At 41.7% G+C, this 25,087-nt stretch overlaps 1 protein-coding gene across 1 annotated transcript; it reads right to left on the bottom strand.

The window, feature by feature from the left end:
• Positions 1 to 3,130: 3,130 nt before the first annotated feature.
• On the bottom strand, positions 3,131 to 22,278 carry rgs18 (regulator of G protein signaling 18). Its single transcript, XM_044133186.1, has 7 exons — positions 22,201 to 22,278; positions 10,151 to 10,219; positions 9,890 to 10,017; positions 9,412 to 9,516; positions 9,115 to 9,176; positions 7,267 to 7,433; positions 3,131 to 5,453 (listed from the first exon to the last, which is right to left on the bottom strand). Exons 3-7 carry the CDS (start codon positions 10,009 to 10,011, stop codon positions 5,199 to 5,201), a joined length of 711 nt encoding a protein of 236 aa, XP_043989121.1. The 5' UTR covers positions 10,012 to 10,017; positions 10,151 to 10,219; positions 22,201 to 22,278; the 3' UTR covers positions 3,131 to 5,198.
• Positions 22,279 to 25,087: the final 2,809 nt, after the last annotated feature.

The raw sequence follows: 25,087 nt of genomic DNA, 5'->3' as shown, positions 1-25,087 counted from the left end.
CTTGAAAGAGCCAATTTTAAAACAAGTTATTTTGCTTTCATGTCTCCTCATACTAGCATTTATCTCCATTTTCATGTTTATTTCTTCAGTCAAACTGATTTCTGCCTCGTTTTAGTTTAGGAATTCTGAAGTCGGGTTCTATTGAAAGGTTGCAAGCAAAAACGTTACCTGAAATGGATAAGTCTCTTTAATACAAATCCAGAGTGGTCGGCCATGGAGGCTTAAGCCAGAGGCTAATCCAAGAGGCGCCAAGACCAAAGCGGACTTCATCACCTTAGAGCGAGTCCAATCACAACAGCATCAAAGTGGTTTGTGGGAAAGTTGTTTTTAATTCTTCTTTAAACCCATGTCAGGTTTAAATTGGCATTTAAAAACAAGCCGATGGTGACTTGTATGAGAAACAGATGCTGACCATGTGCGCCACCAGTGATCTTCCTGAGTGAAACAGCTACTTAGATTAATAAATGTGAAGCGTGCCACTCAGGGTAACTATTAACCAGCAGATATAAAGACTCTTACTGAGCATTAGACCTAATAAAGACATTGAGGCTAACTCACACACTTCATTCCCATGAGCCAGTGTTAAGTGTATGCAGTCTTGAGTTTAGATCCAAACTGCCTGCTTGCAGTGGGGTCTAAAATCAGACACTTAAAAATTCAGAAATGCCACAAAGGTGCCTGAATGTCATGCAAAAAACAAAACAAAACAGCAGAATGGGGTTCTGTGGTGGCGCAGGGGCAAAGCACGACCCATGCATGGAGAACCGTGGTCCTCCTTGTGCCGGTGGTCGCAGGTTCAATTCTTAGCTCGCTAGAGGTATGTTTGTCATATGTTCCATATGCCAAACATAACTTAAATTACAAAGTCAAATTTCTTCTAATGCCTTGAAATTGGGCCCTTGTCCCTTTCAGAAGCTCCTGCTCGTTCTGATATTCCGCCTTCAGTATGTCATCACATCAACATTCCTCTATTAAGAGTCTAGAAATGTTCATCTGAGCTTTAAACTCAGAAATAGTTCATATAATGAGTTCCAGAAATGAACAGTTCCACCAGATGTTTGCTAATTGCTGCTGGCTAGGCTGAAGGAGCTGACTGTGAGAGTCATGGGGGGTGGGGGTCTGTAAGACGGAATCTCTGCTTGGAAACTGCAGCTCTGAGGAGGAGCTTCGTCCTCGAAGGCGGGGCTAGGTCCCACCAGGCGTTTTCCACAGCTGAATGGAGATTAAAGGATTTCTCAAACATGCATGAAAGAATCAAAGCAACACTCCAGGTACGTTTCTGATGAGGGAACTGAACATGTAAGGCTCATGAGTCAATTTTTTGCTGTTTGCACCGCATTGGAGCAGGCGGTTAAAAATAGACAGTTTGAAAGGAAATCTCAGGGATGTTAGCTATTTGTGGTTAAATTTGTATTTGTAAAAAGCTAGGAAAATTTTATAGTAGTAATAAGTCTGGGAATAAGTAATAAGACTGGGAAAGATGAAAAGTTCTAAACCTATATTTTTTTTAAAAAGGTTTTATTGGCTCTAGTGGCCCCCATTCGACAGTTAATTGACAGGAAAGTGGGCAATGAGAGAAGGGGGAAGACATGCAGCAAAGGTCGCCAGGCCGGGAATCGAACCAGCAATGGCCACGTCGAGGACTAAGGCGTCCTTATGTGGGTTGTGCTTAACCCCTGCACCACCACAGCACATCCCTAAACCTATATTATTTAAGGAACATGTGTGTGGGTATGGGGGGGGGATTTAATTTCATTAGAAAAATAAAAAGGTGTTGGCACCAGAGTTTCAGCCCGGCTCTTTCAGTTCTTATTTTTATGGTTCTTTCTCTCAGGAATGAAACAGGTTTACATTTTTACCTTTAATAATACTAAAAAACCTGAAAAAAAACAAACGAAGAAAAGCATAATTTTAACCTAAACTTTTCTGCACCATTTAAACATAGAAAAGACATTATGATCGCTGTGGTAAAGTAGCGTATATTTTACAAAGTCTCATCAATTTAAGTAATGGTTGTTTTATTGACTTCCTTCCAGGCTGCCTTACTTTCTATTATCAATCAATCAATCAAACTTTATTTGTATAGCACATTTCAGCAGCAAGGCATTTCAAAGTGCTTTACATCAAATCAAACACAAAAATACAATGCAACATAGAATCAACAATAAAAACACAACATAGTCAGATTCCATCAATAAATTTGCAATTGATTACGTTTTGAATACAACTCTAAACAAGTGGGTTTTTAGTTGAGATTTAAAGGAAGTCAGTGTTTCAGCTGTTTTACAGTTTTCTGGAAGTTTGTTCCAGATTTTTGGTGCATAGATCCTAAATGCCGCTTCTCCTCGTTTGATATTAGTGGCTCAGACGAAATGTTTTAAATGTTCTGACCTCGGCACAGCTTTCATTTAAAGATGGCAGAAGTCTGATTTGCCTTTAGCTCTTCTCAGAACAGCCAGAAGCTTCAGTCTTAGGGGAAAAAGTCATCTGGAGTTCGCTGGGAGAGCTCTACCTCCGGTGCTTTCCCTTTAAGAGGAGTTGTTCTTCAGTTGTGACTTGTTTGACAGGGAAACTTTCGAATCCACATTTGCTATTGCTAGCAGGCAATTAGAGGAAATCATGACCCCCTGCGTCACCCACACCTTCACCCTGCCGAAGCCCAGCACGTGTGCTGCCGTCTTCCACGGGGATGAATAAATAATGTGAATTTTGAGATATTCTGCACAGATTTCGAGGAGATTGACACTAACATGCTCTGCGAAGGACTTCCACCTCATGAAGGCTACTAGAAACCTCAGCGCAAATGAGGCGAAACCCCGATGCAGTCCATACAAAACCTCGGTGTGTTGGAAATATGCAGATGTGCTGCAGAGGCACGTCTGGGTTGATACTTGCTTCCATTTGCGGGAAACATAGCTCGCCCCGTCCGTATACAGCAACATAAATAATTCCACACTAGAGTGGTTAGAGCTGATATGGGTCATTAATTTTTCAGTGATTTAGTATAGGGAGCTACATGCAACCGGTGTTCCCCACTGGCTTAATATGTCCACATTACAGCTCTATTTGTCCTGTTTATGCGCCCATTCAAAGCACTTAATGTCATTTATGGTCTCATTAACACAGATTATACAGGAAAGTCTTTTTATTTGATATTGTCCACATACAGTATGTACATCTGACAGCAGTTGAATACCAAAGGAGATCAAGTAATACATAAGTTATATTAGATGGCAACTGAAAATCAGCAATCTTAATGTGACATAATATTAGTATTCAGAGAAGACACGGTGTGTGTGTGAGAAGGGAATCTGATCACAAGCAGACATGTATGATCTAATCGGATGTCAAGAAAACAGTTAGGTCCTCTGCAGTCAATACGACCGCAGGCGTTCACTGCTCGTTATTCACATGGGGGGATCTGGGGGGTCGACAGTGCAAGAGGCACAAATCATCAGTTTTAATGAAAACTTAAGCATAGCAGTATGAATCTGTAACATACCGCGGCTGTGCAGAGGGGGGACAAAGTGTTGAATGTGCCTCAAAAAGCACTTGAACCGCGTCCCTTCCTCAAATGTTTCCACTTTCCTTCAAGTTTCGGAATGTTTAAAGAAAATCCTCACTGAAGGCTATTGTGACTCGGTGCATCACAATGGCAGTCGCATCCAGCGGAGCGATCCCCTTTCTGGGCTCAGAATATTTTAGCCGATAGGGCAGAAAATGTTACCGCTGCTAAAGAACCTCCCAGGATGGATTCGGGCTGTTGGTGCCGAGTGAATAATCAGAATCCATACATCCACATTTCTGGTAATAATGCCCTTTCGTTTTCAAGGCAAGCGTGAAACAACAGCATTGTTAGCATGCTCGTGTCTACATGAAGTTACCCCTAGCTTAGCGGAAAATAACCGTGGGAAAGCAAAACAAATAAATAAAAAAAATACAGCTGTCTGTGCTGGCTTTAAGTTGCTAGGAAACAAATGGGTAGCAAACCTCCAAAGACATGGCAGGTTTCAAAAAAGCCCATTACTTCAATTAATCCTTTGACTGAAATTGCCTAAGTCACAATCTCCAACTTTGATATTAGAAAAAATGATGAAAGGTCAGCCGTTTCTCACACAATCTGGCCTGAAAATCCAATATGGCAGCCATGCTATGCTAACGTTTGCTTCATAAAGTTAATAAATAAATTCGAATGATAACATGGGGCTGCACAGTGGCGCAGTTGGTAGAGCTGTTGCCTTGCAGCAAGAAGGTCCTGGGTTCGATTCCCGGCCGGGATCTTTCTGCATGGAGTTTGCATGTTCTCCCTGTGCATGGTGGGTTCTCTCCGGGTTCTCCGGCTTCCTCCCACAGTCCAAAAACATGACTGTCAGGTTAATTGGTCTCTCTAAATTCTCCCTAGGTGTGTGTGTGAATGGTTGTTTGTCTTGTATGTCTCTGTGTTGCCCTGCGACAGACTGGCGACCTGTCCAGGGTGACCCCGCCTCTCGCCCGGGACGCAGCTGGAGATTGGAACCAGCAACCCTCCTGACCCCATTAGGGAAGAAGGGTGTATAGAAAATGGATGGATGGATGAATGGACGAATGATAACATTGTACAAGCTCTGGTTGCTACGGTGTTTGGATGGGTAAACCTCAGAGGAATACCATCATTATTAGCTTGGGAGGCTAATAGTTTTTAGCCTGGTCATGCAGCACAACAGAAGCAAACCATAGTGGTTTTTATAAACTGTGACTGGAACCCAGTAAGGTTCAGAGATGATTATTAATACAGATCCAGGCTCTAACGTCCGAGGCAAATAAAAACAAAACATAAACCGTCAGGAAAATGAAGCTAGGTAAATTAAAATAGTAATAGTTTCTGTCCTTCCCTGTTAGCAGTTTGTAAGGTAAAACAAGAGAACCACAGGGTAAAATTTAACAAACAGAAACCGGGATAGAAATCTTACAAAAACTAATGGAAGGAAATATTTCCCAAATCGTACATTTAAATTACTGTTAATGTCAATTCACTGTGGTGCTGTGTCTGATAAGTCATCCATTGTGAAATCTGTGGTTACACAAAAATATTGCACTCTACATATCAGAACCTGTTGGGCCTAAACTGAGACACCGCATCGTGTCAGTCGCGTTGCAAATCAGAGACGGTCCCCCGGATGATGGCGAATCCATTCCATGCAGCAACGCAACGTTTGCGATTACCAAGCTGAGGGCTCGGTCTTGGCTTCCCCGCGCTCGTTGAACACGCAGGAGCGTGACCTTCTGCGGAACATGGTGGCTCCGGGGCCCTTCCTCCGAGTGATGCGCATGTAAATGTCAGAGTGCAGGAACCTTGGGTAGGAGTCCTTTTTCATCAGGCTGAAGACTTTCGTCTGGGCTGCGTCGAAGCAGCCCCGCGTTGGGTGCTCCATGTTTTTCTGGACGGCCATCTTTGTGTTGTAGTCGATGTTGACCTGAGTTAAAGCAAAGGCAAACATCAAGTACAACCAGTTAGAACAGGAGACACGGCTTATTGGTGGTGCATTAAAAACAAATATCCAACAGAGTGATGCGCATGATTTTAGCTTCGTTGGTCAAGATTTAGAGTAGCTTGCGAAACAAATCGACAGCCCTTAAACTTATCAGGTTTTGTCACATTATAACCTCAAACTTCCTATTTTATGGGTTAGGCCAACAAAAAGTAGTGCATGTTTGAGAAGTTTCACAGGAAAATTTGTAAAAGCGGGCATATATCTGTATCCGACCGATCAGATTTTCACTGTAATTACAGCTGCGGGTCTTTTGGACTCTCTACCAGCCTTCCATTCCTTTAGCTAAACGGCTAAAGTCTACTGAGTGAAGATCTGTTTTCTGGTTTTGCCGCAGATTCTCAAACTTGATTCAGAACTGGACGTTTGATTCAGCCATTCCTAACGGTGGGTTTGGTGCGTTTCATTGCGGTGTGAAGTCTTTGCTTAAAGGCCAGACAGACCTATTCAGGTCTGAACCGACCAGTGAAGATTGCTTCATGTGTTCGCTGTGTCTCCTACACAGACTGGTGCAAACTGCAAACTTCTTAAGGCTTCCTTACTCCCACCATACCATAGAGACCATATTATATTTGTAAAAAAAAAAAAAAAAAAAGATTTGAAATCATCTGTAATTTTACTGCCACTTCCTAATCTTGAAGTACTTTGTGTTGGTCAATCATGAATTAATGCCTGCTATGAATCAGGGTTGAAGCAATTAATGGGATTAATTGTTACTGTAATAGTTGTCAACTAATTTACTAATCACTAACTAGATTATAGACTCATGCAATTTGAGGAAATAGCAACGTACTCAGCAATCACTAAGCCAAATCTGTATAAAAAAAATATATACACTTTTTGATTAAGTAACCCTTCTTTGTCTGTATAAAATAAACCTAAGTGGTTAAACGAAAACTCTGCAGTGTACCAAGGATTATTTATCGCCAGAATAGTGGATTACTGAAAGAATCGTTCGCTGCAGTCCTACTATTAATTATTATCGAGGAGAAAGTTATACAGATAAAGGGCTGAGAAAGGTTCCCCAAAGAACGACAGGGAAGTCCCAGATTTGCTCGAGGAAGCGTGTTAGTACACTTTTATGATTTTAGAAATGCCCTTTGTGAAATGCGCTCGTCATATCTTGCGTTATTATCCTACACGCCGGTGTAGAAGTTTATCTCTTCTGCAAACAAACCGTCCACAACAGGAACTACAATGGTCACATTAGACAAGCTGCCATGCTAAAAAAGAAGAAGAAGAAAAAGCCTTTCACTCTCTTAAATGTGTGTTCGTTCTAGACTGAAAGTGTGTGGGAGATGCTCTCTTTAGCTTCGCAAAGACAGTTCAAAACCTCAAACCAGACGAGCAGACTCCTGAGCAAGCCTTGAACTGCTGCAGGCTTTGAACGGAGCATCAGATGGTGGTCGCATCGTCAAGCGCAAATTGTGTAGAAACCGCAACCGTCTCACACTCAGAAATAACTCAACCTGCTTTTTGCAGCATGCATGCACATGACCTCAGCAAGCTGCTGCGCCTAATGATTGTTCACAAAGGTCAGCTCGCCACAGGCTCATGACTATGGAGTGTGTTGGACCTCGCCCACGGTTATTTTTATAACGGTGACATAAATATTTCATCTCAAACAGTCCTCAGTGACAGATAAGCTAAGACGACGCTAAATGTCATTGGAGCGTTCACAGCTCTGTGCCATTACATCTACGCAGTTCTGGAGAACATAAAGATGCCACCACCGTACCTCTTTAGGAGCCTCCGATTCAATATAAACAGTGTAAATATATTTGGCTTTGGACAGCAGCTTGGTTTCTGAATCGATGGTCTTGTACTCTTCGCAGGCCAACCAGAACTCAATGTTTTCCTCGCTGAATTCCGTCCGGAGGAACTGAGAGAAGGTTTCCACCCCATCTGGAAAAAAAACAACAAAAAAAAACAGAACCACGACCTGTTAGAACAACGTGTGGTAAAAGGAGAGATGTTCCTCGACTGGACATACAGAGACTGTCGATCAACTTTTCTATAGTTTGGGGGGGAAAATTCTGTCAAAAATACTGTATTGGTCATTTTATCATATTAGCATGTTAGCATGGCAGAAAGCTCAAACTTCCCAACTCTGACTAAAAGAGATCAGTGTCACTTCCTGTTTAAAAGTGACCTCTTTGGCCAACGATGAACTCTTCAGTGGTCACAGCTATCTGTAAGCTCCAGATACCGGTGTAAGAAAACATGGCCTCTTCTGTCAACAATAGAAACGACACCAACTGGACCCAAATAGCCACTTTCTTGTAATCCTGAATAGATTCTGATGTGAATGCTGGTGGATTCTTTAATTTGTTCTTTCCGAATCTTAATCCTCAACGTGTTTTTCCCCCATTCTGATTTAAAATTAGTTTGAATAAGACCAATTAACTAATCAATAAAATAACCTTCCCCCGTTACAACTGAGAATCAAACGTTCTATGTAACTTTAAAGTCTTTAAATCTGGTGAATGTGACTTATTTATAAAAAAATAACACCAAACAAACAAAAAAAAGCACCACTCCGTAAATAATGACACGTCCATTAAGTGTCAACTTTGGATTAAAATTGTCATTATTTACCAAAAGATATCTGATGGCACATGATGAGACAGATACTTTGTGAAAAAAAAAAAAATCGCTCTCCTTAGCTTCCATCTGCAGAAACATCCAATCAAATCCACTGGGAGGGTCTTAGAGATGTCAATCAATCGCGTGTGCGTGCTGCTCAACGTGCTAATGGCAGCAAAACAACTCACCGTTCCAGGAAAACTATTTACTCACAGTCATCCGTAAGCTATGCTAATTAGCATTAGCATTCATATAAGGGAACACTGGGAGAAGGTGGATATTTTTCAGATTATCTGTATGCTAAACCATCACGACACAGTGACAGTTTCAATATGCAAAATAGATGTTTTCTATAAAAGTTACATACCTCGACTTTAGTCCTTATAGAAAATAGCACCATCTTTTGACTGCGTCATCAACAATTAGTGACTAGTGGAAGGTAGGTCTGCTAGGATTACAATTCATCAGGAGTTTATGTCCATCTATAGGCATTTTCCTTCAGCAATCTCTAGAAAACATTTTCCATGTTGATATTTAAGTTTCTATTTATGTCCTTTTACCATATATGATTTTAGTTGCTGGTATGATGGAAAACTGCCAGTGTCAAACTGGAACCTTGGTATTTAACATGTACAGGAGTAACTTCAGCAAAAAAACAACAACCAAACATTAAAAATATTCACAGCAGGTCCAGAGGAACTTTAAAGGCATCTTTAAAAATGTTTCCAAAACAGCACACAGGGTTTCAGTGTGGCCCTGAAAGTGTTACTTCTGTGATTAGGAGGAAGTTGCACAGTTTCTGTATGTCTGTCTGTTCTGACAAAACATTAAAAGATGTAGTGAAACTCCCGCCGTCGTCTCCGTTGTCTATTTATTGCTGCGAGCGCTCCGTTCCAGTTTTGAGCCCATATAAAGCAAAAGCGTCTGACAGTCGAATCGACTGGTTCGGACAGCAATTTAAACAGGCGCTGCCTCGAAAGTTTCCGAGGCTCGGACTGACCTGTGTGCTTCAGCAGCTCTTCAAAGGAGTCGCTCCACTGCAAGGCTGCCTCTGGTGAGATGCTACAGAAAGAAAGAAAGAAAAAAAAGAGTCAGATGAACGGTCAGATCCTCCCTAATGATGCAGCGAACAATGTTTTTGGGGGGATTCTCGGAGAGCCGTCTCCTCGCCAGGTTTTCTGCATGCCGCCTAATGAGTCGACGGAGGGCCTCGCTGGAAACTCGGGGAGGTTAAAAATGAATCACGGTCGCCTGGCATAATAGCGGCTGTACGTGAAAGTAATGAATTGTGCCTCACTTGCTCGTTGTCGCGTTTGTCTTTTTATGGGGACTGACGTTTTCATGGGAGCCCGACTTGGTGAGAAAAAGGCTTAGTCGGCTCTTCCTCTCTTTGTCTTTCTGTCTGCAAAACAAGGCAGAAAATACATCAAGCTCCAAAAACACTCGGCGCCGAACTTGTGGCACTATTTAGCAAATCAGCAACTTTTCCTCCGACATATTCTGAGGTGGTTGACATGACACACAATTAATTACACCCGCTTGCTCGTGGTAAAGAGTGACCTAAAAGGTAAGTCAGGTTAGCTGACAAGTCTTAATAAAAAAAAAAACAGAGACTCGCTGGGAACGACTTAAAGCTGCAAAAGCGGTAGTGTTGATTAAAATCAATCTGCTGCCTTGCAGTTCCAGTTCTACGCGTCTATTAATAAACATCTTCAGTAAATCTGCTCTAAATTAGTCTTTAGAAGACTGAAAAGGAGTCGAGATCAGACACCAACCTGCTGCTGTCGTCCTTCATCGCTCGTGACTGCAAGTCCTCTACAGCAAACATTCTGAAATATGCTTCCTCCTTTGGGGCCATGTAGTTAAATTGAGGAAATAGAAACAGCAGCGTCTCCATGCTCGTCTGTTAGCGTGAGTGCAGAGCCGTAGGCCACAAATAGGGCCGTGAAAAAAAAACAAAAAAAAACTGTTTAACCCGTCATTTGATGAGCCCTTCACATCTTTTATAAACCCTGCTCGCATTTCATTTCCCATACCTGCTCCACTTCCTGTAACGGGCCAGCAGCTCCATCAGTGACACAGAAAATCCCCTCGGGTTCAACATCCTGTCGACAGATTGGTTAAAGTTAGTTTTTTTTGACAAAGAAACATGGCTACGCTAATTAAAAGAATTTTTTTTCCCCCCTTCTTTTTTGGGGGAAGGCAACGTCTTGGACATTTTGTTTTTTCCCTTTTTTGCAAGTGAAAGAAAAATTGCCCAGGTGATTTCGGGGAAATGTTCTTTGTAAGTACATTATTGGAAGAATGATCAGTGATGTCGAAGTATTTATACCTCTTGAAGAGGTTTGTATTTGGGTGCAAATAGTCGTCGAGGACCAGGATTGCCCACCCCTGGCCAAGGCCATAATATCAGACACACGGCTGATAAAGATAAAATTGGGTGAAGTCAAAAGAGATCAACATTGTGGATGATTTGCCTCCTAGGAACAACTAGAATAATGAAGGACTGTGGACTGTGGTATACACCTTCCCTCCCCACAACAGATTGCGGCTGTACATCAGAAATCTGGATGAGACTCGGTAGGGGAAGGTCTTCAAGTCCAGTCCTCCCACCTCTGCCTTCTTGTATATGTCCACTGACTGTTAAATAACCACGAGTTCAGACTGTATCTATGACTGTGGAGTGTTTCAGTGTCTGTGACGCCCTTAGACAGATGGCACACAGGCTGAAGGAAGGAGAGTTAAAAGGAACCACCCTCTGAACACTTCCTCCTCACATGTTCATGTTATTCCACTGAGCTGTCTGTCCTCATCATCTCAATTTCTGGGTCTTCTGGGTAGTTTATCCCAACCAAACCAGCTTCCTCTGGCGAATAACTTCCCTGGATCATGTACGTACCGCGTTCAATGACCTTCTTCATTCATATCAGGCCTTACACCTTCCTCCAACCTCTTTGTCTGGACCTGCTTATGCTTCCTGATTCACCAATGCTATTCTGCTAACACAACATGGGCTAGTCTTTAATTTTTCACTGGAAATATTCTTCATCAGTTAGATTCTTTTTTTTTCCCACCAGGGGGTCTTTTGTGGGGTCTACTGTCCCTTATTTGAAAGTAGGCTGACAGGAAAGGGGAAGGAGAGGGAGGAAGACATGCGGTTCTAAACTTTGTAAACTTTGTGTGTTTGTGAATAACCTCTGCAAATGTCCCACATAGTTCAATAGGCAAAACCTGCTTTAGACTTCATACAACAATATACTGAATTTAAATTACCCCCCGGTTGCTATGGGTTACTTGTGGGGGCAGCTGGTTGCACTGGATTATATTTGGGGAAATTAGAGTAAAAGGATCACAATACAGAGGCACACCGCACTTTCTGGATTTATACATTTGAAAACCACATTTCATTTCATTTCACTTCACATTTATGCAATATCGTGTGTTGGTCCATCAAAGAAAATCCAAATGAAACACATTGAGGTTTGTGGCTGCAACATGACCAGAAGTGGAAAAGTTCACGGGATGTGAATACTTCTGCAAGGAAGTGCAAGCAAGCGCTTCTTCAACAATTCACCTTACACTGTCAGAACCATCATAAAGAACTAAATATTGCATCAATTCAAAATAATTAACTAAACTTTACCTCATGAGTACATGCATCATATTCAACAATCTGTTGAAAATATACAAGTAGTAGATTTATCATAAACTAAGATTATTGTGATGATGTGATTAGAGAAAGTCAATAGGAGCTTTTCTCTAGTTCCAACAACTATTGGTTTCTTTTAAACAACCCACAGAGGAGCTGACACAAAAACTAATAAAACCCTACAAGAGATAAAATGGCATCAATCAGCTTCCATTTATTAGTTTCCACCCTTTGAAATGTTCATATGAAAAGATACACAAGCATTTGTGTACGTGGAGCATAAAGCTAAAGTGATGTATGGGGAAATGTTGTTAATTACAAATATTCTGGTTAGTTACTTAATTCAACAAATAAAGAAAAATATATTTTCAAAATGTGAAACAACTTAAATACCATCTGTGAGAAACGTCTAGTCAGTGATGGATTTCATGGTATGTTTTGAGTCATTGTTGTGTTGTAAAAATCCCGTTCAGCTTCAGGTTTTATATTTCTACAGTCTCGTGTTTTTATAAAGCACCTTCTAGTACCTCGTAGATTTTTATGGCACAGTATTAGTGCCAAAATTAACGCTAACTTAGTGTTAATTTGGAAGTAGTGGTGGCTACTCCCTTGTCACGAGACACTGTGTCTATTCTGAAGCTAGCTACTGATCTGATTGATGACTGACTGACACTGAGTGACCAATACTCACAAATGAGAATTAGACTACTCGCATGCTTTAGCTTTGTAGGCTAGCATTAGCATGGGCTGGTCATCTGCAACTCTGTCTTTAAAGAGCATATCTAAGCTGCGTACCCATTGGACTATCCTACTTTCTCTGCTGTACATGAGCAAGAATAGGCTAGCAGTAACATTGGCTGGGTTAGCAACCAGCATGCCTAGCCTAGAGAGGCTGATGGCTAGCATGTCTAGCCTGGTCACCCATTGAACTGCCTACTTTCTCTGCTGTACATGAGCATGGATAGGCTAGCATTAGCATTAAATAGGCTAGCAACTATCATGCCTAGGCTGGTCATCTGCGACTCTGTCTCTAAAGTTTTCTTTAAAGAAAACTTGATGGAGAAAAATGTGTGACATACAATATCTAGAAGCGACGTACATTAGATCCGTTGATGTGTTCTTTCCCCCCACCCCCCCGCCAAAAAGAAGCGCTGCATCTGGTTTCTACTACCAGCATCTCCTCCATCTGGATGTTTCAACAATTAAATGTCGCACTCAGTTTACTTCGCAAATCAGAGTCATCTTTACTGGCTGAGATTATGTGCAGAAACAATAAATCTGACTGTAGTTTTCAAATTCTAACTGCGCACAAAGTAAATATATAAAATTTACATTAAATTAAATAAGAATATGTGCATATATTGCCTGCCTTTTTTATATACATATAAAATATATTTCTCCCTTTTATATATATAAAAAAGGAGAATTGCTACAGTCCAAACATGCTTATGTTTTCACCATCTACTAGCCGACTACTCTGACTACAAGGTGTTGACTGTGTTCATCAGAGAGACAGTCTGAGAGAAGAAACCGTCTCTGTGGCTGCTGGTGTTTGCCAGCAGCTCTCTGTGCTGCTGACCTGGAGGTAAAAGTTTAAACAATTTGTCTCAAGGATGTTTGGGATCTGCAGGGATGCTAGCCGCCCTCGTCCTGGCCTTTGTCTAGGCTCTTTCGGGGGAAACATCAGTGTGGCTATCATCTCTTTATTTCAGAACAAAGAGTTCGTTCTTCCACACCTACCATGAAAATGAGGCTTGTAAATTCTCTTTGCACTTTCATATCAACAGCAGGCAATCCCTAACCAGGCATGATGCAATGTTCTACCCGTGGACACAAAATGTGATACATCTTCGTGTAATTTTAACCATTTAAAATTGGTGTAAATGTCAGAAGAAAATACACTTATTACATTCTTCGGAAAACTTTAAAAGAATATTTGTTCACTTTGTGACGATCATTTAAAAATAATAATAATAATAATAACCTCTCAGTATTATTGAAATGGGCATTAAATATCCATGTGTCCAAATATATAAATAAAAACACGCTCTTATGGTGTCCTCTTTTTCTCATGTGACTGTTCATGGTCTGACCCATGTTGCTCTCGCATAAAATGTAAAGTTTGCACAAAAAGAAATTGTGTCATTTATGCTGGCAGCAACGAGTTAGCTTTTCTCTGACTTATTTGTTTCTTTTATTTCATACTCTGTGGCTCTGGTGGCCTTTAATCACACAACTTTCGACAGGAAATGGGCAGAGAGAGACGGAGGAAGATGAGCAACGGAGGCGCAGAGGTCCTCACGAATGTGGTGAGAACTATTGGCATCTATATGTAGAGCCCCTGTTTTACCTCAACACCACATGCCACTCTAACTTTGTTTTCTGTAACGCCGGGTGTTTACTGGGTGAGCTGGTAGCAGAAAACTTAAAAAGTTTAATCAGAGCAGTTTTGAAGCAAGCCAGGTCTGTGTTTCTAACAAACAAACCTGCCCTATCAGATTTACAGAAGTACATAATGTGTCCATAATTAAAAATAATAATAATAATAATAATAATAATAAAAACATAGGAAAAAATGTACAAAGAAAACAACAAAAAAATCAGGCACTCAGATCAATTATGTCTGATTTTCAACATTTGGTTTTCACGCAAAACAGTGTCTCCAAACATCATAAAGGTCTCTGTTGGTCCACATCATGGTGGTAAACATTAAAAAGCCCGCTGTGCAATGCTCCGGTCTTTCTAACACAGTGCTGGATGACTGAACGGGTTCTGGTGCTGTTGGTTCCAGAATCACGAAGCTGTGACATCTGTCCACCACACCTGCAGAGGAAACGCAGCCGTCTGGCCTTGTGCAAACTCGAAACACAACCGGATTTGATCTCTGTCCGTTGCACGCTCCGTGTCTGCTTACCTTTCTGACTGATCTGCCCGGTGACAACATGGCTCCGCTCATGATGTCATCCCTAAAACCCGCTAAACACCGTGGTACACCTGCAGGTTCTGTGCAAATCGGATTAATTAGAAACCCATTACTGGCCTCCATGTTTTAAATTATGACCAGATCAATACGGTTGCTCCACCATTTCTTGCCAACGAGTATCATGTCTTTGTTTACGAGGGTTGGGTGGGTTCCTTCTGATCAAGTTGCCAAAAACCATGTTGTTTGGTCAGATGGTAAACGGTTTGAACTTGTAGGGTAGTGGTAATATCAAGTCCAGAGGATCTCAAAGTGTCTCAATGGCAGAGTTGGATGGAGCGGCGAACGAACCGACAACCTAACCAACCGATTACTGGACGAACTCCTAGCGCCATCACCATTATGGTCCCAACAAGAAGTAGAACCAAATCTGACCCAATCACCTCCACCAAAACACAGGCTCTACGACGCTGGACGAACAAATCCAGTGGACGCAAGCGTCTACACACCGCTGGTGAAATGCCAACTCTTCATGATGTAAAAATATGACAGCATGAGAAATCATTTCAGAACTTTCTCTACCTTCAAAGCAACATACTGTACATCCTGGACAGGCGAACGCTAACCCCTTCCATCTACTTTAAAGAATCTGGATCGCTGCAAATAAAGTTCAGCTAACCTAGGGAGATTAACGCGTTTGAATCCTTTTGCCAAAGACAATTTGAATTTTTTTCCCCCTCCCTCCAGGGGGTCTTTTGTGGGCTCTAGTGTCCCTTATATGATAGTAGGCTGACAGGAAGGGGAGGGGGGAAGACATGCAGCAAATGTCGCCCGGTCTGGGAATCAAACTCGCGACGACCGCGTCAAGGACTCAAGGCCTCCAAATGTGGGTTGCGCTAACCCCTACGCCACCACAGCACGCCCAATTTGAAGAGAAGTTAGACAGGATCAAAACACACTGCATAAAGGTAAAAATAGAAAAACAGAACAGCAGTGACGTTACCAAACTTAAACACCCAAAAGAGACAGTAACTGGTCAGGGAGGCTGCCAATGGGACACTGAAGAAGCTTCAGGAGGTTCTGGTAAGTGCTGTCATGTTCTGCATGGCCGTCTCCTGGATTCCCCACTGGAAAACCTCAAGGGCTTGGATTAATTTATGGTCTAAAGAAACCAAATCTGCTGACTGCATCTTGCTCTGGGATGATTATAATTCAGATGAAGCCGAGTGTTTTATCAAGTTGGACAGAAAAAGAAAAAAAAAGTGAAATACTGATCCAATTTTGACCCTAAACCTTCAGCTCTTTTGTTTTTCAGTTTCAGAGTCCAAACCTACAACCAATGAACAAAAGAGAGGCCTCAGAAGAAAAACATTTTCATCTTAGACTCCAAAACCAACGTGTCACCCAAAAGAAGAGATTGAGAAGAGATGCTCACAGAATCTGAAGGATCCAGAGAACTTTTCTAAGTTAGGGTGCGAATAAATACAAATGCACAAGCAGGTTTTTGTAAATAATTTTGTATTTTTTACTCAGCGTAGTTGCAGTACATATCATGATAAAGCTGCGGTGCACATTTTCCTTTTTATATCTATTCTATGTTTCTTACGGTATTCCCAGTGGGTGAATGAACACGGATCAAACTGAAGCGGGAAATTAAAGCAGACCAAAACTTTAGTAGAGATCCAAAATGTGTTTATGACCGTCATATAATAGTTGTCAAGAGATACGACTGCACTGTTAAATATGCCATAATGACTCACTCACTTTCCTGTGCCACACTGAAGTGACATCGTCACTTTAAATCTAATAGAAAAACATATAGCACTGTGAAAATATATATATATATTTTTTTACATTCAGATTTTTTGGGTGGAATAGATAAATTTTATATTTTATTCAAACTCCTGTATCACAAAAGTACTGAATCTATTTTAAACAGCAGATTGGACAAAAGCCAGTGGTTGCAGTTTTTGCCTCGGCTGAGCTCTAAAAATTAACCACGCTTAATTATCTGAACACCATTTTAAAATATTCATTAGTAATTATTCAAAACTTTCACCAGCTTTGTGGTGGGGGGGGAGGGGGGAGGGAGGTTCCCCCTCCATCCTACCAAATCACATTGTTGGCACAGAGTGGAATAAATAGATTTATTTATATATGTCTAAAAAAGAAGAAGAAGAAGAAAAAAAAAACAAGCTTTTGCTAAAGTAATTTTCCTCACAGGATAATCTGCTTGTCAGAAGTATCACTCAACTATGGAGGCTTTTACTATCAGCGCGCAGCAGTTCTACTTATTTAAAAATCACATGATTGATGCATATTGGTTCACTTTACATGTCGCTCCAGCAATGCGGGAAATACCCCCGTTTTGTTCCTGTACGGCAGCATCAGTGAACAGAAGCGTGCATCTGTGAGCAGCGATAATATGCAAATAAACACTTATGAGGGTGATTGAGATGTTGCTCGGCAAAAAAAAAGAAAAAGAAAAAAAAAAAAGTGGGGGGAAGTGATGAAGTTGAAATGGCAAAGTGCTGACATGGTTGAAGGGGAAGGAGAGCAGTAGCTACTTCCTTTTTGTAAACATCTGTTGAGGCAGGCAGGCTCCGCCCGCTCCGTCTAGAGCCGGGCTGAAAACCCGGTGAAATCCAGACAGAAAAATAAAGTGGAAGGTCACGCCGGGTTGTCAAGGACTCCCCTGCAGACGCGCACGGGTTTTGCAGAGAGGCAACGTCAAACGAACGCAGACAAAGAAGCAAGAGATAAGGCTGGGAAGCTTCAATCAAATGCACAGAAATTTCTGCCGTATCATTGTGTTCTTATGTAGGGCTCTGCGGGTTTTGCTTTTATCTAAAAGTAAGACGCATTTGTGATAAAGGAAATTAGATGAGCACTCAGCAGAGAGGCAGGGCACTGGGAAGACCTTGATCCTTCTCCAGAGGGCACCGTCCGTCAGATCAGCCACACGGCTGAGGAAGCGCTTCGTTTTCATCATTTGCAGCGTTTCCGTTTAATGACACCAGTTTAAAAGCAATGCTTGTCTCTGATGTTAAGACTACGTTCGCCACTCAGTTAATAAATTTATACCAAATGCCTAAGACATTACGAATTAATACCGAAGGCTGTTTTCATGCCTGACAGTCCAGTAGAATCATTGCAATTTTGTTCCCCGTTGAATCATTTGTCACATTTTAAGGGCCAAACGTTATTCCAACTCTGATATGCTAAGACTAACACAGCAGCAGGGGACCCTACATGCAAAAAGAAAAACACCAAATATTTCACCAATGATGACTAGCTTTGATTTTAGCTGTCAAGTTGTCAACATACCGCTTTACAGCTTACATGTACGCGTGATATAAGAAACTAGACAACCACGACAACTAGAACAAGGTACAAGTGTATCACATTCCACAGGTCAGGAGAAAGTTTTAATAAAAGTAAGACAGGGATATAGGTCACTAATGCTAGCTTGACTTTGACTACCTGAACATGTAGGTGTGCTGTGGAATTTGTTGTGTTTCGATTCAGTTAAAAAGAAGTTTAAATCAGCCAATTAACCAATGCTGTGTTCAGGTGGTCACTTCTTAATAGTCGCGACGTAAACACCAACCCTGGAGAAAGATTGTACTGTAACAGACTGAATGTTCTGTCTGTTACAGAATGAGGTGGTGAATGTTTTGAATTCTGTGTATTTTATCGCTTTTCTTTTAAGGTCTCTCGCAGTTTGATCTCCTGTGGATGTGGATTCTTGGATTGGGCCGTTCAGGCCAGCCTTCGCTCTCCGTGAGAATCATTGAGCCTCAACTGCTCAAGATTTCTTTACCCCAGCTTCTTCCTGGGTACGCTTATGATTAGAAATGTTACACTGCAGGATTTCTTGCAATTGATCTGAACACAAACGTTTAGCATTTTTGACGCGGTATTGTAAGCAGATGTATAGGAAGAAATATTACTCAAAATTGCACAGCTCCAATTTGTGGCCTTACCTTCAAATATTTACAATAGTCATCATTCTCAATAAGCCACACCGTGATCCTTTCATGACTATATTAATATTATCTTTCGGTCCTGCTAAATCAGTTTATTAATGAACTTGTTTAGCTGTAACTGTGTATACACAACAGACTGGGAGAAGTTCTACCATAGCAGCTCAGTAATATAGTTTTCCATTTCAATCAAAAGAATTAAAAACAGCATTTTTAACAACTTTTATTAGCAGTTAGCATCATTAGCTCTTTTTGCATCACTTAGAGCAACAGCGGCTTGTCCATGAAATAGCAAATATCCCTACCTTCTGTCAAATTCCCCCAACAGTCGGCCAATGGTAACAAATCCCCTATGCTCCATGGCAGATAAATAAAATTAAGCTACTTTCTAAATTCCAGTTAGCCGAGTTCACACCTCAGTTATTATTACTGTAATGATTTGAATTCACATTAACCTCTTGAAATGATTGCATGAAACTCAAGCTTTTCTCCTTTTCGACAATAATACAGCAGAGCAGTGCCTGTAGCAGCAGTCTGCCCACTGACAACAGGCTGCAGCCTCGCATTGCAACTATCTGCCAAATCTATAATAACAGATAACAATAATCATCTATTGACATACTTTGTTTATATGCAACTCAAGAGAATTGCATTTTATTTAACAGCACCACAATTTTTTGAAATCTTGTATAAAATCTGTTAAAATATGACCTCCAAGGAGACAAGACGATGCTGTCTGGATAAATGACTTTATGCCCATATCTGATCCAAGAGTGACGTCAACACCGAGTTGCTTACCAATAATCTTTACTTTTGACTGGTACTGACCGGTGCGTACTGCGAAGAGATGTAGTTTGGACTCTGACCCACCCAGCCACTAGAGATGGGTGGATCAATCCAAAATATCGATGACATCGATACCGAGTCGGTATCAGTATCAGACCGATCGATGGAAAAACATAGATACTTTAGTTTCAGATTTTCTTTTGAAAATACATTTGATTTTTTTGTGCTTCAGCTTTTCACATCTACCTCTAACAAGGTTTTGCTTCGATTCGTTCACATTTTTTTGCACTTTTGTCTTTCTGCTCTGTTCACCATGTCACAGGGTTTCCCCCTGAAAACCTGCTAAGCCTGGCGGTAATGGCGCTAGAACAGTCATGCTTCTGAGCTGAAAAATGTTTTGAAGTCGACAGGAAATTTGAAATTATGACTAGGCAATTGTAAATGTGTTATTGGAAGACATTAACAAAACCCAAACACCAACTGTGAAGTCAGAAACTAAAGCAAACAAACAATGCTTTAGCAAGTAAAGCCTGGTGGCCCGCCAGGCTTACAATACTTCGGGTTAAACCCTGTAATATGATATGAAAGTATTTTAAAAGTTTTGTCCAAATTCTGTCGAATTCTTTAACAAAATCTTTAATTGGAAAATCTACAAACATGGGTCAGAAATTTGAAGATACTAAACTGGAATAAAAGGTACTGCTGACATGGTGCTATACTTACTTGGAATCGTATCGACACCATAAAAATGCAGCATCGCACACGTCGACTAGCTACTGGAGTGTGATTGCTGTCACACCCACTCAAATCTTAGCCTTTGCTAACTTTCTCTGCATCGAACACATCAGTTTGTTAAGGACAACGGGGTTCAACTCGCTGCCTCATGTACACACACCACCCAATAACACCACGCTGAAATAATAACTGCTATTCCTTTCACCTGTCAGTGGTTATAATGTTGTGTATGTGAAGATAGGAACAAAAAGAAACGTCGCTATCTGTAGCTACAAATGATCTCAGCCAGAAGGGTGGTGAGTGAACCGAGTCGTCTGAGAGCATTTAGGAATGAGATAAGAAGAAAAGAAAAAACAAAAAAAAAGAAGAAGGGTCGATATTAGAATAAAAATGACCAGCATGAGAGGAAGTCTGGGAATGATGTTGCTTTTGGGTGATTATGCGCCTCGCGATTTATATGCTGTGCCAGCGTTCAGCTGCAGTGCAGAGAGCAGTGTGCCGTTTGGAGCAGATGGGCATGAATCACATGTGACTTTAATACCGGAGATCAGAGATCATGACAATTCATCGCATGTCAGCAGACTGATGTTTCTGACAGTGTGCATTGAGTGGTATGTCTATTGCATGATAGAGATTCTCCCTGTTAAGTTTTCTTGTGTGCCCGTGTAACGTGCATGCAGGTCGTCGATATGTTATATTAAAAGGTAAAACATGCATGTGGAAAAAAGGGAAAATGTCTAAAGTAAGTTATAGATGTGATAAAAGCACACTTTATTGTAGAGCAGTTTTGCTTGACTGGATTAAAAGGTAGAAATGTACATTAATTGTGCAATAAAATTCTTGCTTATGTGGGACGGTGATGAGAATAAGCAGTAGTGACTCAAGGAAAAAAAAAAAACGGATCAGGGAAGACATTTTTCCTCATTACCATGTGGGTTAAACAAGACTCGGCATGCTCTTAAGTATAAAATGTAAATCGACTTTAATTTGCAATTCCCTACCACTCCCATCCAAGATGGTATTTAATATTAATAACCTGGACAAGTGCTCAGCTTACTTATGGGCCCATGCTTGAGTAATGCAGAGAAAAATGCCCACCACTGCAGGAAGCCAGGGTCTGTACCCAGCTGTGGGGGCTTTAGCTTGCAGTTGCGCAGATGGCGGCGTGGGTTTAATGACTCCTGCTGGGTGGTTGCTGCGTAGAGAATACTAACCGAAAAAAAAAAAAAAAAAACCCTCACACATTATAAATATATATGTAACCTTATGGGTGAAATGGAGCCCTGTCTTGTCTCTTGAGTTTAATTATTTTTTACATAACAGCTCGTCTGGGGGACCGAGCTCGATTCTCACGAGTTCTGTTTGGCAACCAGACGGTCAAGGCCGCTGCAGAGCCGCTGTGCTAACAGAGAGATTCATAGTCCTGCTGGTTACAGTCGGCGGATACCACGAGCCACCTTCAAAGACCTTCTGTAAAAGGGCCGACAAAACTATCTGAGCTGTAAACTTGATTGACGCTAAGGTGACTTTTACACATTAGTCACACAAACGTCAAAGTAAGATGAAAAGAGGGGAAATGTGTTGGTGTGGTGACCAAGTGGTTATTTTTAGTCAGTTAACAGGAATAAAACTAATACTAATGTCCAGCAACGCCATCTAGTCAGATTAGGAATACTAAAAAAAATATTTTTTTAAAAAAAGCAGGGCAAGTTAGACGTTCAATTAGTGTGTTATGACAAAATGATAAAACAGTGGCGCAGTTATAGCGGACACCACATAAAAAGAGGGTCGACTCGTGACCTCAACGTGGTGTCCCGAGTTTGACTTCCGGCCTCAGTTCCCCGCTCCTACCACCCCCTTCGCTTTGTCCCTGTCACTACTAGAGCCGAAGACATTCCCAAAAAACAAACAAACAAAAGAGACCTTTACCAAAACCACTTTCTATCGCCACTTTCCAACTGATCCAACTAGAGTCCCCAAAGTGGCGACGTTCAAGGAGCAAAATCTTACCGTAACTCCTCCTGCGGCGTCACTCAGCGCTCGACTCTCGGTTTTTGATCCAGCTCAGTCTTTCTGCCGCCGCCATCTCCCCTCCGAGCCTCTCCTTCCCGTCCTCATTCCATCCTGGACGAATCCCGCAGTCCGGCCCACGCGTCCAGTCCCGGGAACAGGTGTTAAGGGAAAAATCTGTAACACCGGATTTTGCTACAGCCTTGCTATGTGCCGATTTCCTTTGTGAACTGGTTCTTACCATCCCCGCTACTCTACTCTGGCCAACCGGTTTATCGTCTCTGCTGGTCTGTCACCGAATAACCGAGCTACTCTAGAGCTGTTCTGGTTCGTCCAAAACCAGCTGTTGGGATGGGTGTTTCCCACCCCAACAGGGTGGATGGGAAACACCTGGTCAGTCTGTATATAATAATAATAATACACTTTTGGCAAAAAAATGACTTAGCCCATTATTTTTATTCGGTCAATTCAGTTAATTTGTATACCGCATTTCAACAAAAAGGGAGTTTAGAGTACTTAGAAACACAAAAATAATAATTTCCAAAGACATTATACAGAATTATTAGGAAGATGACAATATGGCAGGTGGCCTACCTTCAGTAAATACACATGCATACAAACAGGAAACACAAAACATGCTACACAACAAACTTACTGATCAAGATAAAACCAAAACATGTACGTAAAGGCCACCTTCTCACATTTGACTTTGATTGGACCAAACCTGGAACTCCAAGAAATATTATGGGCATGGAACGTCTACTGTTTGTCCTGACTGGCTCGGGGGGACCGATGAACAGTCCTGTGAGTTCCTGTTTGTTTTTGTATCTTTGTTGTTGCAGAGGCAACTCGTAGCTGCTTGATCTAAGGTGAACTGTCGATGAACATGAATTTCTGCCTCTCTAAGGCATGCAGCAGTGGCAATGCGCAAGGCTTTCAGTTTGCAGAAAAGTTTGAGATTCACTTTTACCAAATGTTGGCATTTTACCAAACATTGTGCATGGAATGACCCAGTTGTGCGACTCACATGCAGGATGCACATGCAAGACGTAAACAGAGCAAAGCTAAGTGTGTGCAGATTTTGTTGTGGTTATAACCATTACGCCAACCTGTTGACAGAGAATGCAATAACCACCACCCTGCAAATACTCACCATGAACACACCTATGCAAGGACCCTGTATGCAGACTAAATCCGGGCATTTAATATCATAATTACCCTTAAACTAATAGAGAAAAGTCCTCTGCATGGTACTGCCGCTGAACTTCTTCGGAGACTAAAGTCAGTCACCAATGGTTGAAATATCACCATTGTTCATCTTGCTGTGCAAGGTTGGTTTTCAGTCACACAGCTAGTACACAGTTATGCACCTATGGAGACCTGGTGACTAAACATGACTTATGAATTAACGCATGGAGACAAAGGCTGATGCAGAGATAACAACCTGGTGGTCAACTGGACGAAACAAAGCAGCAGAACATCATGAACGTCAGGAGGATACGTCCTGACCAGAGCATCGACAGCAGGAGAGAGAGTGAACGGTGTGTCATTTCTTAGAATACAGATATCTGAGCAGGCTGGACTGCATGGATGTAAAATAAATAAATAACTCAATTACAAGTTTTGAAACTAGCATCAAAATGATGAGGAATAATCATCGTTAGGGCTGGACAATATGGCTGACTAATGTAAACGTTTCATATCAGTCGATGATAATTGATTAGATTTTTGTTTTAAATATCAAAAATAGCCACAGTTTTCATACTGTTGCAAAAGACGAAACCTTAAACTGCCGCTGAGCAAGTTGCTGAACAGGTTGTTGTTAGGTAGCCAAAGAGTGAAGGAGTTAGTTCATCATGCCACTAACGTTTCTTAGCTGGCATTGAGAGGTTGAGCGGCTTAAGCCTTTCTTCTGCCTACATTCCCCAGAATGCTGTGCGGCTCTGGGTTGTTCAGTGAACTTACTGAAAATTGCATCAAATGTGTTATCTATTGATTTGCGTGTCTATCACAGTGTATATTTGTTAGGATTCAAGTTGGTGTGAGTGCTCTTCTAACAGACGATCTTCGTGGGAGCGTTTCCGGCAGGCTGGCGCACCTGCAGCGGATTCCCGCAATCGGCTGCAGGATTCTTAAGAAGCGGTGGAGCAGCTATTCATCGCTCGATGGTCCCACTTGTTGGTCAGAGTCAACTCCAAGTTCTTGTCATTTCTATGAGCGTTCAAAGTTAATCTTGTTTCTGTCATCTCGCAGATCTCGATCAGTTGTCTGGATCAAGCCAGGAACCACGCCTATCACAGCGCGCAGCAGCGGCTGCTCTTTGTCACCCGGACTCCTCCGCCTGCCGATCGTGCCCCTGTCACTCTCGCAGAACCTCTGTGCCTCTTGGATCCTTCCCCCTTCCTCAGCAACCCTGCATCAGACGAACTGTAAGCAATACTCTCCATTCCCCTGTCAAGATTCCCTCAACCCGGTTCTCACTAACCTCTCCCTCTCCAAGCAGAACCGGAGCCGCCCAACCGCTGCCGGTTCGAGAGTCAACCTGGATTAGATTTCATTCAACATTTATTGTTAAATAAATAATTTGAATCAAGACTTTTCGGCCTTTGTGGTAGAACCTGCATGTGGGTGAAAAACCTCAAATCCAACATGACAATATTGATATATTGTCCAGTTCTAATATCATGAAATACAGAGCCAGCCTTAGGCATATGAGAGTTAAATGGCTGCTTAGGGCCCCTGCACCTCCAGGGGGCCCCGGAAGCACCAAGCTAGCATAAAATAACATTGAACAATACAAACGTAATGCTATTGCACATGTGCAAATGGACTTCTGTATTATTTTTGTAGTTGTTACCCAGATAAGTTAATGTCTCCCCGTTCCTGT

This window comes from Gambusia affinis, linkage group LG12 (genome assembly GCF_019740435.1).
Source record: "Gambusia affinis linkage group LG12, SWU_Gaff_1.0, whole genome shotgun sequence".
In the NCBI taxonomy this organism is placed as follows: domain Eukaryota; kingdom Metazoa; phylum Chordata; class Actinopteri; order Cyprinodontiformes; family Poeciliidae; genus Gambusia; species Gambusia affinis.
This window is presented reverse-complemented; position numbering and strand designations above follow the sequence as displayed.

Excerpts from the sequence above, each read along its gene's own strand:
- rgs18 (XM_044133186.1), bottom strand. The coding sequence starts at position 10,011 with ATGGAGACGCTGCTGTTTCTATTTCCTCAATTTAACTACATGGCCCCA. Across the intron at positions 9,517-9,889 it reads ATGAAGGACGACAGCAGCAG|ACAGAAAGACAAAGAGAGGA; the intron begins GTTGGTGTCTGA and ends CTTGTTTTGCAG. Across the intron at positions 5,454-7,266 it reads AATCGGAGGCTCCTAAAGAG|GTCAACATCGACTACAACAC; the intron begins GTACGGTGGTGG and ends GCTTTAACTCAG.